At 30.3% G+C, this 15211-nt stretch overlaps 3 protein-coding genes across 4 annotated transcripts; 1 reads left to right on the forward strand and 2 right to left on the reverse strand.

Moving 5' to 3' along the window:
* Positions 1 to 819: 819 nt before the first annotated feature.
* On the reverse strand, positions 820 to 3852 carry LOC124911911 (bifunctional riboflavin kinase/FMN phosphatase-like). Of its 2 annotated transcripts, none has more exons than XM_047452443.1 (11): positions 3667 to 3852; positions 3394 to 3491; positions 3125 to 3311; positions 2851 to 2981; positions 2386 to 2455; positions 2234 to 2299; positions 1999 to 2153; positions 1815 to 1910; positions 1589 to 1740; positions 1294 to 1377; positions 820 to 1226 (listed from the first exon to the last, which is right to left on the reverse strand). In XM_047452443.1, exons 2-11 carry the CDS (start codon positions 3461 to 3463, stop codon positions 1086 to 1088), a joined length of 1152 nt encoding a protein of 383 aa, XP_047308399.1. In that variant the 5' UTR covers positions 3464 to 3491; positions 3667 to 3852; the 3' UTR covers positions 820 to 1085. The 2 variants fall into 2 exon arrangements, with proteins under 2 accessions (XP_047308399.1, XP_047308400.1); XM_047452444.1 differs by lacking the exon at positions 3667 to 3852 and adding an exon at positions 3632 to 3666.
* A 6904-nt stretch (positions 3853 to 10756) lies between these two features.
* LOC124911276 (sphingosine kinase 1-like) lies at positions 10757 to 13535 on the forward strand. Its single transcript, XM_047451734.1, has 10 exons — positions 10757 to 11162; positions 11267 to 11389; positions 11484 to 11584; positions 11805 to 11877; positions 11964 to 12050; positions 12297 to 12374; positions 12467 to 12537; positions 12616 to 12897; positions 13038 to 13163; positions 13233 to 13535. Exons 1-10 carry the CDS (start codon positions 10832 to 10834, stop codon positions 13422 to 13424), a joined length of 1464 nt encoding a protein of 487 aa, XP_047307690.1. The 5' UTR covers positions 10757 to 10831; the 3' UTR covers positions 13425 to 13535.
* A 30-nt stretch (positions 13536 to 13565) lies between these two features.
* Positions 13566 to 14792, reverse strand: LOC124911277. The gene is made up of 2 exons (XM_047451735.1): positions 14212 to 14792; positions 13566 to 14133 (listed from the first exon to the last, which is right to left on the reverse strand). The coding sequence occupies exons 1-2, from the start codon at positions 14660 to 14662 to the stop codon at positions 13727 to 13729; spliced, it is 858 nt and encodes a 285-aa protein (XP_047307691.1). The 5' UTR covers positions 14663 to 14792; the 3' UTR covers positions 13566 to 13726.
* Positions 14793 to 15211: the final 419 nt, after the last annotated feature.

Genomic DNA, 15211 nt, shown 5'->3' on the forward strand with positions numbered 1-15211 from the left:
ATAAATTGATCATAGTCCATTAAAAAAATTAATTTATTATTATATATCTTTTCAATTTACGTTCACATTTTTAGCATAATCTTTAAATGTACTTTTTACCCTTTCATATCATTATTCATTTTGGGCACAATATATATTATTAAAAAATTACATTGTATTTATATTTTATATTTTACTTAAATATTTATATATTAAGATATATATTATAAATAATAAATAAATATTTTTATTATTATTATAATTTTATATAAATATATAAAAATATTAGAAATAAATAGATAGGAGAGAATGAATAAAATGATTAATAAGAGATTAAATAGATGAGAGAGAATAAATATAATAATTAAAAAAAAAATGAAATGATTAAGAGATAATGAATAAAAAAATATATTTAAAAGTGACCATAATCAAACAAGGCCTTAACTCTTTTCAGCCATCATCCACCCTTAACATGACCTCCAAAATCTCTAATTCTCTCATCTTTGGCTTCCTGACGAGTTTGAACATGACCTCCAAAGGGATTCATAATATTTATTTATACTTTATATTGTTTTTGAATTTAGATTGTTATAAAATTGATTTGGGATTGGAAATAAATAAATAAAAAATTAAACTCATTTCGAATTTGTATTTAATTCGGTTTTCGAATTGACTAAAAAAATCGAAGAACTCGAATAACAAAAAAAACCAAACATAGACCCTATATTATATATTACTGTATCCAAGATTTAAAAATAAGTATAAAATATAATAAACTTAAATTAATTAATGGATTTTATGTCTTGTTTCATTTTAGGTTAAGGAATAGTATTATTAAGAAAAAAGAAGTAGCTAATGCCTGGTGTTTTGGAGCATTCAAAGTCTGTTGAATGACTGACCTGTTTAAACCAACTTCAAACTGGTAAAGCTCGGTTTAACTTCAGTTTAAACAGATTAAGGATTGTTTCGATAACGGTTCAGTTGGTTTTGGCGTATTATTCGATATATTCGGGTTACATGGCCACCCCTAGTGGAGTGGTGGTATGACAGTTTCTTCATTGAATGACAAATTTATCAAATAGCATCATTATTATGATGATTACTAACTATAGCTTACCATTGTCCAATGACAATAAATATGAATCTTGCTTGTATTTGGAGTATAAGGGAAGTCCAAGTGCTCTATCAGCAATTCTTCCATCATCATGGATTTTCTCAATTAAGCTATCAAGTGATGGAAAATTCGCCTGTCAATTCAAATCTTAATGTCAGTTAATCGGAGAAGAAAGAAACTGAATTACATTATTCGGGTACCTCTGAGCGTATATAGCCAACAATCACAAGTCTTAATTCCTCCCCATAAAAATCCTCGTTGAATTCATGAAGCAACCATGGCTCCTGAAAGTTTTTATAACCACAATTCTTCCACAGTATAAGGAAAACGTTTAAACCATTTGAAGACACTCTCTTGAAATAGATTTAGATGAGAAACAGTCAATAAGTTTTGTTTCAGATACTCAACATAAATTTTCAAATAAATTTACTGATGGTTTCATCGAGACTCAAAAAAGTGTTTTCAAATATGTTTTGAAGACGAATATAGACTTACTATAGTCTTTTCAGCATTGTTAAAATACGGGTTCCATCCGATACTCATCACCATCTTGTAAGTTCCTCGTCCTGACAATCCAGCCCAACCAAAATATACACCCGAAGGATGTTCTGACAGCGTATCAGAGAAGCCCTCGGCTGACAAATTGGCTGAAGATGTATAAAGCTTCAGTTAACCAAGGAAAATAATTTTACAAAATTAATTTCAATAAACTTAACCGGACCTGTAGGAATTCCAAGAACCTTTGAACCACGACCATATCCTTTAATAACAGGACCTCTTAAATGCCAAGGTTCTAAAGGCAGAGTTCCTTCAACCCCTATAATGATAGTGTAAATGTAGTGTTATAAGATTGAGGGAAGCTGATAAAGATATGATCATGATGAATATATAGAAGAAGACTTTACAATCTTTGAAAGGAGGAAGTCCCCATTTTTCTGGACGCAAGTCGAGAAGAGAATTAATCAATTCATCTGCTGCAGTGAAAAGATGGGTCTGTTTTGGAAGAGATGGAACAACAACTACTTCCATTCCAGCAGCCTTACCAGCAATTACGCCTGGTCTAATAGCAGTAAAGCAAATTACAACAACATTAAAGAAACGCTTAAAAACGGTTTAGAGAAATGTGTTCAAGTCACATACATTGAATCCTCAATCACAAGGCACTCAGAAGGATCGGCATTGAGTCTTCTAGCTGCTTCATTGAATCTTAAACATTGAGAAAGACGGTTAAAGATTTATCGATGAGTAATTCATTTCTGTCAAACCAAATGTTTCAATAAGTTTCATCTCACATTTCAGGAGATGGCTTTCCTGCTGTAACTTCATCACCACCAATAATGGTAGAAAATGACTCTTTCCATCCTACAAAATCAATATGTTCTAAGGTTGCATCTTGTAGATTAATTTATTGTAACTTTAACTTATTTATTACAACAATCAATTAATCAAGCTAAACCATCCATGAAAGCCCAAAAAATAAATAAATTAAGATACCTAATGTGGAATGCATTAGCTTTATTTCGAAATCCTGTTTTTATTAGTAATTTCGTAGTTGTGGTGATTTTTCCCAATAGAAATCGCCCATTTATTTTGAGAAACACATTCTCATTTTCTGAAAAACTGTGGTTGCAGAGGTGATCTAACTGGGATATGCTAAAAATGATTCATTAGCAATTTAGCATATTATCTCGTCCATCTAAGACTATACTTATCGATAAACATTACAAAAAGAAGACTAAATCAACGGAAGTACTTACCAGGGTGTTTGGAAATCTTATTTTCAATATTACTCCTTGAAGAGTTGGAAGCCAATGCCATTTTCACATTGTTACTCCTTAGATGCTTGATTAACCTGTCTGCACCTGGAAGCGCTTTAATATCGTTCCATCTACAATAACAGAAAAGAGAAGTTCCAAATTTCAAATAGATCCATCACCCCAGTTCATCTTTCCATCTTGTTACCCTCAAACAAAGCTTAATTTGAATTTGGATAAGAATAAAATGTAAAAAAAATGATGTAAGTTTGATTACTTCTCAGAGAACATTGGTGTAATTTCAGAAACAAATTCATCAATGGACAAGGGAAGTTGGTAATCTTCAACAATGGAAGCTGCAGCTTCCAATGGTGTCTTTCCTACAATTCTAGGAGCTCCTCTTCCATCCCATTTCTTCCCATACTTAACCAAATAGACCTTTAAAACTTCAGCCACAACTCCATCTATCAAAAAGAATTAAGCAATCTCTATCATTTTAAATCAAGTCTTAAGGAAGATAATTGACTATTTGAATAGGCAATTTACCTGTATTTAAAAGTGTACCATCTAAGTCAAGAATGACGCATGAAACCAACTTCTTTAAAGAGATCGCCATGTAAGAGATCGGGTGAGTAGAAATACAACTGGAAAGAGATAACATTTAAGCATTAAATCAAACACATGGAGTGCAATAGCGTGATCAGTTGCTGAACTGAAGCAATTCAAGCTAAGAAGTAATCAAACATAAGATAGAAAGATAACCCATTTGATCTGTTCTACTTACGGATGAATGATGTAAAGGATCGAGTTAGGTGATACCAAAATGGACCCAGAATTGTAAACTCCGGCGACGGCAACTTTCAACTTCAAAGCTCAAACTCCGATCGCCATTACCCAGAATTCTGATATGCTTGTTCTTGATTTCTTCTTCTTCTTCCTTGTTTACTTTTCTAGCCGGCTTCCTTGTTGCCTTCTTGTTATTGCAGAAATTTTATACTAAAAAAAATATTCTGGATTCATAGAATGTGTATTATTTTATTATGTCAAATGTTATTCTCTCTTTTAAAAAAAAGGGCTTATAACAAATATTATTATTTAAATAACTTTCTTGGTATGAATGATTAGTTATTCTTAATTCAAAAAAATAATTATTCTGTGAAAAGTTTTTTAAAAAGTATTAATATTTAATACAAATGATTTTTTTTAAAAAGAATATAAATTATTGTTATATTTTAGTTTGATAAATTAATTTTATTGATAAAAAGTAGGTAAAATAATAATAAATTATTTAAATAATACGAATCAACTCAAAATCTTGACTAAGAAATTTAATGTTCACTATAAAACATTTTAAATTTATCAAGGTTTTTATTAAAAAAAAAAATAACTAAAAAAAAGTTAATGAATAAATTTTGTTGAAACAATTACTTTAGATTATTTTAAGTAGTCTAAACATGTGGATCTATATAATGACGATTTAAAAATTGAGTTGGACTTAAAAAAATATTTGGAAGGAGTTTAAACGAATGAATAAATAAATAAAAGTATGTTTTATCTAATTTTTTATGAACTAAACTGAAAATAATGAATTAAATTTTAAAAAATTAAGAGTTGACTGTAGTTTTTTTAAGACGTGAATTTAGATGTATCCACATTTTTAACAAAAGTTGACCAATTTTTAAAAATTTATGGACAAACTCTTTAAAAAAAAATGCTTCAAAGTAGTTATTTTAACCAAAGTTTACCCTTATTAAAGTGTTTTTATTTTATTTTATTTTATTTTTGTCCATTTAATTTAAACTCGTGATTTAAATGCAATTTTTTTTTAATAAAAGGTTTTAAATACTATTTTTTTTTAAATGAATATTTTTTACTTACATATAAATTCACAATGTATCATGTGAATTTATTGTGTAAATTTTTTTTTCTGAAATTTGAATGGTTTTTAAATATAATATAGATATTTATAAGTTTGGAACTCATAAATACTTATAAGTAATCAATTACATAAATTCAATGGGTATATATTTTAGAAAGTTAAATTGATCAAAATAAAAATTTTGATCAAATTTGGGTATTTAGGTGAGATAGGTTTTATACATAACCACTTGTGCACTTACCTTATTCCTCTCATTTCTTTTTATTTTAACCTAATTCTATTGTTCTTCTCACATTTGTGTGAGTATGATTTAATTCTTTGTGCTAAATTAATATGAAAATGAAAAAAAGAAGTTATTTTATTTTATTTATCTTTTTATTATTATTGTTATTTTTCTCTACATAGCATGTTTTTAGGACAAAAATTATTTTCTTACTATATGAAGAATGTCTTAATTGACATAGAATTAAATCTTTATTAAGTAAGCAAACTTTATTCTCAGTTACTATCTTACTACTTATGGTTTATTGATAATTTTTTATTCTTTTCATTATTCTCAAACATGATAATTTGATCTAGTACTAGATCATAACATTCATTATTAGAATTATTCTCCATCCCTCTTAATTTCTCTTTGCATATCTAATTTTACTTCCTAATTTTACATAACTTTATATGGAAACTTAAGATTAATCCACCTTATCTTATAAATATAAATTTTAGATTCTTTGGTTTTAACAACAAAGTTCATTGACTAACTAGAGGTTGGAGCCTCCATAGTTGAGATTATTTTGTTATTATAAATTTAATAAATTAATACATTAGTTGAGATTATTATTTTGTTCTTATAGTTATATTGATTTTTTTTTATCTAACTTAACTAGTATTTCACTTTGGTAATTTTTCTTCATTTTAATGTAATTAGCATTTAGCCCGTGCATTTGCAAGATACTTAATATAAAAAACCATGAAAAAAATTACGGATAATATTTTTAATTTTATTTTTAATCTTTTTAAGTTTATGGGTGGGTCAACCCACAATCCGACCCGAGTATATATATATATATATATATATATATATATATATATCAGTTAGTTAAAAAATTGAATTTATATTAATGTTAAAACGTCTCGCGTTCATCAAATTTAGTGTTGAATTTAAAATATAAAGTCTTGGTAGCCTAGTTAGTAAAATGTTGTACTTGTTTTTTGTTAGGTTGCAAGTTCAAAACATACCTCTAACATTTTTTATTTTATTCCGTTTTAAATTTAAGGCGGGTCAACCCACAATCCGACCCAAGTATCCAAATTAACCACAACTCTCGACCCGACAATCCGGACACTTTAAAAATTAAGAATCATTATATATATATATAGATTAATTAGTTAAAAAGTTGAACTTATATTAATATTAAAACGTCTCGCGTTTATCAAATTTGGTGTTGAATTTAAAATATAAAGTCTTTGTAGCCTAGTTGGTTAAAGAGTTGTACTTGTTTTGTTAGGTTGCAAGTTCGAAATATACCTCCCGTTTTAAATTTAAAGGCGGGTCAACCCACAATCCGACCCAAGTATCCAAATTAACCACAGCTCTCAACCCGGCAATCCGGACATTTTAAAAATTAAGCATCATTATATATATATAGATTAGTTAGTTAAAAAGTTGAACTTATATTAATATTAAAACGTCCAGCGTTTATCAAATTTGGTGTTGAATTTAAAATATAAAGTCTTTGTAGCTTAGTTGGTTAAAGAGTTGTATTTGTTTTGTTAGGTTGCAAGTTCGAAACATACCTCTAGCATTTTTTATTTTATTTTTAACCGTTTTAAATTTAAATGCGGGTCAACCCACAATCCGGACACTTTAAAAATTAAGCAATATATATATATATATATATATATATATATATATATATATATATATATATATATATATATATATATATATATAATATATATATATATATATATATATATATATATATATATATATATATATATATATATATATATATATATATATATATATATAGATATAGATAAAAGAAGTTTGTAGATAATAAAGTAAAAATTAAGAAGTTTGGCCCAATGAAAATATGTTCAGGGAGTAAACTTGGGCTGCTCCTAGGGTTTTGCCCAGCGCAGCAACTACTAACCGGACACCTAATTTTCATACATTAATTATATTGTCATAACATTAATTTTCAATTAATTATAGGTGTATTCATTATGTGTGAAAAAAAAAATGAGAAAATTATTTTCGTACTACCAACTTATATATCTATCCATCACGTTATTTTTGGGGCCTTAGACGATCTAAGATGATTCGAGAAGGATTTCAAAGATTTAATTAAATTTTTGAGTCATTATTGAGAGAAAGATTTGAGAGAGAGCTTAGTAGAAAGAAACATAAAGCCTATTTTTTATTTTTTTTTATAATACTGCATAAAAAAAATTTTTAGAACCTTCTTAATTTTAGGGCCTTGGGCAGTGACCCAACTTGCCCACCCTAATAACCGGCCCTAATACTAACTATAATTATAATCACAATATATAACTATAATAGCATTTAATATCAAATAATAGTTCTTCCATTTCTCTTCTTTAGAAGCAAAAACAAATATCTCAATTATCTTCGAGAATCATGTTTTTCGTATATCCCGATATCATTATTTAAATCAACTTCATTCATATTGATTACCATTACCCTTTTAATAGATTTGATGATTTTGTTCCATGTGACCGAGCATCATCAATCATTTTGATGAAAAATGCTTTCTCATCTTTTCTTCATAGAAAGTTCCTCCTAAAGCCACACATTTTCAGGCATTGGTGCGCGCCTAGCAACATTGAACTTTGGAATTGTACCATACAATCGGATGTTTAGGATTTCATTTCAATATATTGTACTTCATTGTTTTTCATTCATTCTTAATAATATTTTGATGTTTGTTAGAAAAAAAAACTATAAAATATCAATAATGAAGAATTAATGGCTATTCTAAAATGGTGACATGTAAATAAATGATCATTTTAATATGAACAAAGGGTTTGGTGATATATAGTTTTTAATTATCATAAACTTATGAAATTTTTTGATACGATAAATTGAATTCCTTCAACAGTCGGTTTAGCTCGAACTTAATGTGCTATTTTTGGACTTTTGCATCAAATTATTCTTAAAAGAGTGTAGAAAAAGGATCCAAGTATCTTTGTATATCTTTTTCTTCTCCTTAACTATGAAGGAACCAAACATAATTAGTAATGACTTTAATAGTTGTTTTGTATCCATGTCTTTTAGTGGGCATGATTAATTATATAAACTAAGAAATAAAATTGTCCAATTTTTGTTTGAATCAAGTGAAGTTGTTGTTTCAATAACCACTATCAATATCTATGATGCACAAATAAAGCCAATTGACAAGTCTAATCAAGATGATATGAAACTTGGATTAAAAGTTATTTTGGTTGTTATATGGAATACTAATTATTATCCATTAAGCAATATATTGCGTCTTTCTCACTACTTATTCCTTAAATCACCACAAAAGTCTGCAACCCGTATTAGAGTATAAGCAAAAGATTGCTTCTAATCAATGTTTTATTAATATATAGAAAATATTGTAAATTTGTCCTTCACTAATAACACGGGTTTTTTTATATCGAACTTTGTTTCGAAATATTGGACGGTTCAATTTAAGCTCGATTGAGGTAATTAGATAAATAATATGATGTTAGGTTTAAATATTTTTATTTTTATAAAAACTTATAAACCCAAAGATCAAATAAGCTCTTTATGGAAAACGATATTCTTTTCATGACTCAAGTCTATTGTTATCAATGTCCAACAATTGAGATACCTAATTTAGTGTTAATCGATATTAAAATAAAAAAAATAATTTTAATTTCCTTTATAATTTTATTTAAAAAAAAGGGAATGGATGATTATCGACAAACACTTAATTCGCCTCACTCTAGTTTGCCCTAAACAACTTTAAATGTCATTAATGGTGTCAAAATAAATGATATGGGTCATACAAAATTGTTTTTCACATGTGATCTTAATATCTTGATTATATTCAGGTAGACAATTCATTACAATTAATGAATTGTACTTTTTCTTAAAAAATAAATGGTTATTAATAGGGGACTATAGGTAGACAAAATTGGGAGGAATTTTACTTTTCAAAATTTAGAGGAGTTATTCTCCATTTTCCTAAAATTCAAAGGCTTTCTTCTTCTTATTTTTTTAAAATTAAGTTTTTTTTTATTATTTTTTTGAAAAATGTCCATGCATATAATTTTTTTTTTTTTTTTTTGCTTAAACATGACATGAAAAAAAAAATGGTACTCAATAAGTTATTGAGCTCGTAATCCTCGAGAAGAACGATTAACTCATCGACATACTCTAGTGGTTTTACTGAACGAATCTCAGAAAATTTTATAATAATAGCATTATAAATGATACACATCAGACTACTACGGTCACTAAAAGTTTCACGATTTCTCTCAAACTAGATAATCCATCAAAAAAATAATCTATATATATATAATGATGCTTAATTTTTAAAGTGTCCGGATTGCCGGGTCGAGAGTTGTGGTTAATTTGGATACTTGGGTCGGATTGTGGGTTTACCCGTTTTTAAATTTAAAACGGTTAAAAATAAAATTAAACAAGTACAACTCTTTAACCAACTAGGCTACAAAGACTTTATATTTTAAATTCAACACCAAATTTGATAAACGCGGGACGTTTTAACATTAATATAAGTTCAACTTTTTAACTAACTAATCTATATATATATAATGATGCTTAATTTTTAAAGTGTCCGGATTGCCGGGTCGAGAGCTGTGGTTAATTTGGATACTTGAGTCGGATTGTGGGTTTACCCGTTTTTAAATTTAAAACGGTTAAAAATAAAATTAAAAATGCTAGAGGTATGTTTCGAACTTGCAACCTAACAAAACAAGTACAGCTCTTTAACCAACTAGGCTACAAAGACTTTATATTTTAAATTCAACACCAAATTTGATAAACGCGGGACGTTTTAACATTAATATAAGTTCAACTTTTTAACTAACTAATCTATATATATATAATGATGCTTAATTTTTAAAGTGTCCGGATTGCCGGGTCGAGAGCTGTGGTTAATTTGGATACTTGGGTCGGATTGTGGGTTTACCCGTTTTTAAATTTAAAACGGTTAAAAATAAAATTAAACAAGTACAACTCTTTAACCAACTAGGGTACAAAGACTTTATATATTAAATTCAAACACCAAATTTGATAAATGCGGGACGTTTTAATATTAATATAAGTTCAACTTTTTAACTAACTAATATATAATAATGTTGAGTAAATGGATACTTGGGTCGGATTATGTGTTGACCCACCCATAAATTTAAAACGGTTAAAAATAAAATTAAAAATGTTATCCGTAATTTTTTTCACGGTTTTTTATATTATTACTCGTGCAAATGCACGGGCTAAATGCTAGTTGAAATAGTAACTCAAATATGTAGGTCTACCATAATAGCCGTATCAATCCAAACTTTTTAGCAATTACTCAAAGACTCGGGCATCACTCAATTAATCCTAGTAATACTCTCCAAAACACTCCAAATACTAATCACTCATCGAAAATGTAAAAGTAAGTGAGTTGTCGATTCAACATCTTCATAGCACATACGACTAGACATAATACAATTTTTTTATAAATCCAAATATCATCTGTAAGAATTTTACCGTAAATAATATTTCTAAAGAACGAGAAATCTTAAATGAAACTTTAATTAAACAACTTAATTAATATCCACCTAAAAACTATCCATATATATTTATTTTCAATGCATATCGTCATGGTCAGAAAAAGACACTTGTTTGAGTTTAAAAAAAAAAGTAAAATAAAATAAAACAGTTAATTAAAAAATTAAATGTAATTTAGTGGTTGGAAATATCGTCATTCATTTGAAAAGGACATGAAAAATAGATAAAATAAATAAATAAAGTATATTTGTGTTAGCTTGGACATCTCTCTCTTTGATAGCGGACGAACTTTCAGCTTTCGTGGAAAACGATCTATAAGCTCGAACTTTTGTCGAGAAATGGATTATCACGGCGGCGGAGAGGCGGTTTTCTCCGACCAAGTTCTTCTCAACGGGATTGCGATTCCGGCAATACTTACCTCAGGCGGACGGATCCGATGGACTGAGGTCGGCGGCAGCAACCGACAGTTGATAGTTGAGAAGGAAGTTCTAGGTTTCTCCGTTGAAGGTTCCAAAATTAAGGTCAAGGCAATCGTTGAGAAGCCTGGAGGAACATGCTGTGTCGGTGTTGGAGGAGTTCCGATGAGGAAATCCTTTGTTTTCGAAACATTATCGGAGGAATCACTCCGATTGTGGTGCCAAAAGCTTCAAGAATGCATCGACTCATTAAGTATATTCTGATTTCATTTAACTATAATGGAGAAATCAATGAATCATATACTGTTATTTTTAAATTCATTTTACTTTCTGGAGTTGAATTCAAGTATGCTGCAGATCGACCGAAGAGATTGTTTGTCTTTTTGAATCCATTCGGAGGGAAGAAATCAGCTTCTAAGATATTCCTTGATGAAGTTAAACCTCTACTTGATGATGCTAATGTTGAATTTACTCTGTTAGGTTTGTGGATTTGATCTGGAATATGGATTAAGAAATCTTTAGTTTATTGAGAATTCGTTTTTATTGTTTCTTTTCATTGGTTTTAAACTCTCAGAAACTCAATACCAACTTCATGCTAAGGAAGTTGCTCAATCATTGGATTTCTCAAAATATGATGGGATTGTTTGTGTTAGTGGAGATGGAATCTTGGTTGAGGTCTGTTACTTTGAATATCATCTCCAATTTTTCATAGATTATAATACTTCTATTGTTCTTGATCTAATAAGTTGTTTCAGTGATGATCTGTGTTAGAATATTGTTGCATATGATGGATGATGTCAAACCCTATATAGATTTAACCTTTTGAGAGTTTTCTGCAATTGGAATCGTTTTCAGATACACTTGCGTGTCTCACTGTGTTTTGAAACTGTAGTAGGTAGTTAATGGACTGCTTCAGAGAAAGGATTGGAAAGATGCAATATCGACACCTCTAGGAATTGTACCGGCTGGTAAGTAATCTAATCTACATGTTCTTAATTCCTATCATTGATTAGGGTTTGTATGTATACTCATCAGCATTTGTTTTTGTGTTGAGGAACTGGAAATGGCATGGCAAAATCACTTCTTGATTCAGTTGGACTTCCTTGTACAGCAACCGATTCCATTCTTGCAATTATTCGAGGTTCTTAACCTTAACCTTATTCGATGATCATCCATGTTTTCAGTTTTCTAGGGGAATTGTTTCAATTTTTGTTAAGAGTTTTGGTGACCCGAAAGGGATCTTTATAAATATGTGTTCTGCTCTAGGGTTTTAGTCGTTTATCTCTAGATGTAACTACTTTTTCGACATATACTGAAAGTCTTCTCTCTAGCCCATGTTTTTTTTTGTTTATCTTGTGTTATTAATAGTTTCTTATATTGATTGTAGGACACAAGCGTTCTTTGGACGTCGCAACTATTTTGCAAGGAGATACTAAGTTCTTTAGTGTCTTGATGCTCGCTTGGGGTATGGAATACTAAAACAAAACAAAAAAACATTTTTGTTACTATTACACATCGACTGTTGTTTTCTCAAGGTGTTCTTTTTCCCGCTTATAGGCTTAGTGGCAGATACTGATATTGAATCTGAAAAGTATAGATGGATGGGAAGTGCCCGTCTAGATTTTTACGTAAGTTCATTTTACAAAAAACAACTTGTGTAAATTATGTAACTGCCTGTTTTGATTCTCTAATCTCTTTCCGGGCAGGGTCTTCAAAGGATTTTACGTTTGAGAAGATATAATGGACAAATTCATTTTGTTCCTGCTCCTGGTTTTGAAACAATTGGAGAGCCCTGCGGTCAGAAAGGTGTGGCTGAAGCTTATCATAGTAATAAGCACGTTAAGGAAGGTGAACAGGCCGGCTATGAAGGGCCTGTTCTTGATTTGGAAACGTCAAATTGGAGATCGCTCAATGGTCCTTTTATTTCTGTGTGGCTTCATAATGTTCCATGGGGCAGTGAAGACACCATGGCTGCACCCAATGCTCAGGTCTTTTTCTCTTCTCCAACATATTCCATTTGGAAACACTAGAAACCATCAATAAATTTATTTGAAAACACTTTTTCAAATGGTCCTAAGAGAATGTCTAGTTTCTTTACATGTATATTAATTTAGTTGTCAATATGCAGTTCTCGGACGGATACATTGACGCGATCATTTCAAGAGACTGCCCTAGTAAATTGGGTCTCTTGTCGTTAATGAGCAATATGAATAACGGGAATCACGTCAAGTCGCCTTATGTTATGTATTTCAAGGTAAACTCAGTAAAACACATTCTTTTGTAATAAATATATTGTTCCTAACTACCCAAAAAAACAAAACAGGTAAAAGCCTTTGTTTTGGAGCCTGGTTCACGAACCGACGATCAAACCAAAGGCGGGATCATCGATTCTGATGGCGAGGTTCTCGCAAGAGGGAACGGGACTTATAAGTGTGATCAGAAGTCACTAATGACTTACGATAAGCTCCAGTTAACAGTCGATCAAGGCTTGGCTACCATTTTCACACCTGTTTAGAACAAAAAATCTATTTTAATTTTCAAAACCAAACCATAGTGTTGTACTTTTTTTAATTTGTCATATTAATTTACCTGCTTGTTTTATAGATACCAATTTCATTTTTGTCAAGATTTTGCAAATACAAAATTGAATTCAACATGAAACTCAAAAAGAATAATTCATTTCTTCTCTATATGAAAGTAAGTTTTTTAATTTACAACCCCCAACCTAAAATTCAGCCAATGAAATGAATTAAATCTCTAATTTTCCATTTTGTTTGCAATAAAATAAATTCAAAAAGATAGATTATTTTCAAATATCTAACGGATACCACCGCTCATCATTTTCGAATACTGCTTGAGAGAATCCTGTCTCTGCAGCCTCATCTCGTCGTTAAACTTCTTTATAAACGCCTCCACTCGCCGGTTCAGCTCGTCGTGGCTCAACGACGGTTCTCTCCGCATCTTTCCCGGCGACGGACTTACCGACGTCGACGAGGGCGGAGAGTTGTTACAGTAGTTAGTTCGATCTCTGAACGTTTCCGATTTCTTCATTATCCGATTCTTCGGTGATTCATTACCATCATTTTGACAGCCGTAATTCTCAAACGTTTCCGACTTCTTAAGATGTCTCGTCAACGGCACATGACGGCCGTCAGTTATCGTCTTCCATGTGTTCTCCAATGTTTCATTCTTCTTCGGCTTCGCCACTTTCAATACCTTCGCAGCTGAAATCAAATTCATAATCTAATTTCAGAATCTAATCACTAATTCAAAATGAAAACGAGATCGAATTCTCGATTTACCTTCCGGACTGATTCTTGCAGGTTTCCGATTGCTAAACCTCGACAGAGCCATAGGTTTCTCCGGCGAGTTAGTTCGTGGCGATGGCGTCCAATTCGATCTCGAGATAACGAACTCATCTTCATCTTCAGACCTAGATGTAGATCTAGATTCCTCTGATTGGAGTTCGAATTCTAGATCTATAACCGAAGACTTGAATAAATCATCATATGAATCCGATCTCTGATGGAAGCTTGAAGATGCAACAATGGAGATAATGATACAGTTAATGATTAGATAGAGATATGGAGGTTTCAGCCACGATGCTATAAACTCCCAAATTGAAGGTAACTGGTAGATTATAAAGTCTATAATCAATGGAACAGAGAATTTCAACAACATAGCTATAAACAATACGGTAATGGATAGAAATATGAATTTCAGAGAGAGAATCCAGCTTCTAGAAATCGCCATTTCTTACCTTTCTCAGGCGAAGAAGATGAGTTTTTGAGAGCGTTCTTATTTGAAAATGGAAGATTCATATATAAGCGTGGATCTTGTGGTGATGAAATCCTGACCGTTAGATTCGAGGGGAAAAGGTACATTTTTAGATGGCCAACATATTCAAATAAGCCCCCTATTTAAAAGAAGAATCATTTTATACCTTTAAATGGAGAATAAGATAAAAAGGACTGAAAATAATAAGTGGAAAAGAAAATTGAGGGCTTATTTATTAAAATAATATGTGGAAAATAATGGATTAAAGTTAGGGGCTATTTTGATATTCTTTCTATAACTATGTGGGGTCGGTTTCAGAAATTTAAAATTGAGAAAAATGTAACGGTAACAAAGATGACCGTTGGAATAGAGAGGAGGCGGCTGAGTTGTCATGTATACCCGGTCTAGTTCTAGACCAGCTTTTATTGATTTTATTTTTTAAGAAATTTTGAATTTTCATTAAATAGATTGTAATTAGTTATATGTCATGAATTTTGGAATTTTTATATTTTTTTAAAAATCCTT

The sequence above is a fragment of the Impatiens glandulifera genome, chromosome 8, assembly GCF_907164915.1.
Source record: "Impatiens glandulifera chromosome 8, dImpGla2.1, whole genome shotgun sequence".
Taxonomy (NCBI): Eukaryota; Viridiplantae; Streptophyta; class Magnoliopsida; order Ericales; family Balsaminaceae; genus Impatiens; species Impatiens glandulifera.

Excerpts from the sequence above, each read along its gene's own strand:
- LOC124911276 (XM_047451734.1), top strand. The coding sequence starts at position 10,832 with ATGGATTATCACGGCGGCGGAGAGGCGGTTTTCTCCGACCAAGTTCTT. Across the intron at positions 11,163-11,266 it reads AGAATGCATCGACTCATTAA|ATCGACCGAAGAGATTGTTT; the intron begins GTATATTCTGAT and ends AGTATGCTGCAG. Across the intron at positions 11,585-11,804 it reads GAGATGGAATCTTGGTTGAG|GTAGTTAATGGACTGCTTCA; the intron begins GTCTGTTACTTT and ends AAACTGTAGTAG.
- LOC124911911 (XM_047452443.1), bottom strand. The coding sequence starts at position 3,463 with ATGGCGATCTCTTTAAAGAAGTTGGTTTCATGCGTCATTCTTGACTTA. Across the intron at positions 2,154-2,233 it reads CTTGTGATTGAGGATTCAAT|ACCAGGCGTAATTGCTGGTA; the intron begins GTATGTGACTTG and ends TACTGCTATTAG. Across the intron at positions 1,911-1,998 it reads ACTTCCTCCTTTCAAAGATT|GGGTTGAAGGAACTCTGCCT; the intron begins GTAAAGTCTTCT and ends CTATCATTATAG.
- LOC124911277 (XM_047451735.1), bottom strand. The coding sequence starts at position 14,662 with ATGGCGATTTCTAGAAGCTGGATTCTCTCTCTGAAATTCATATTTCTA. Across the intron at positions 14,134-14,211 it reads TGCAAGAATCAGTCCGGAAG|CTGCGAAGGTATTGAAAGTG; the intron begins GTAAATCGAGAA and ends ATTTGATTTCAG.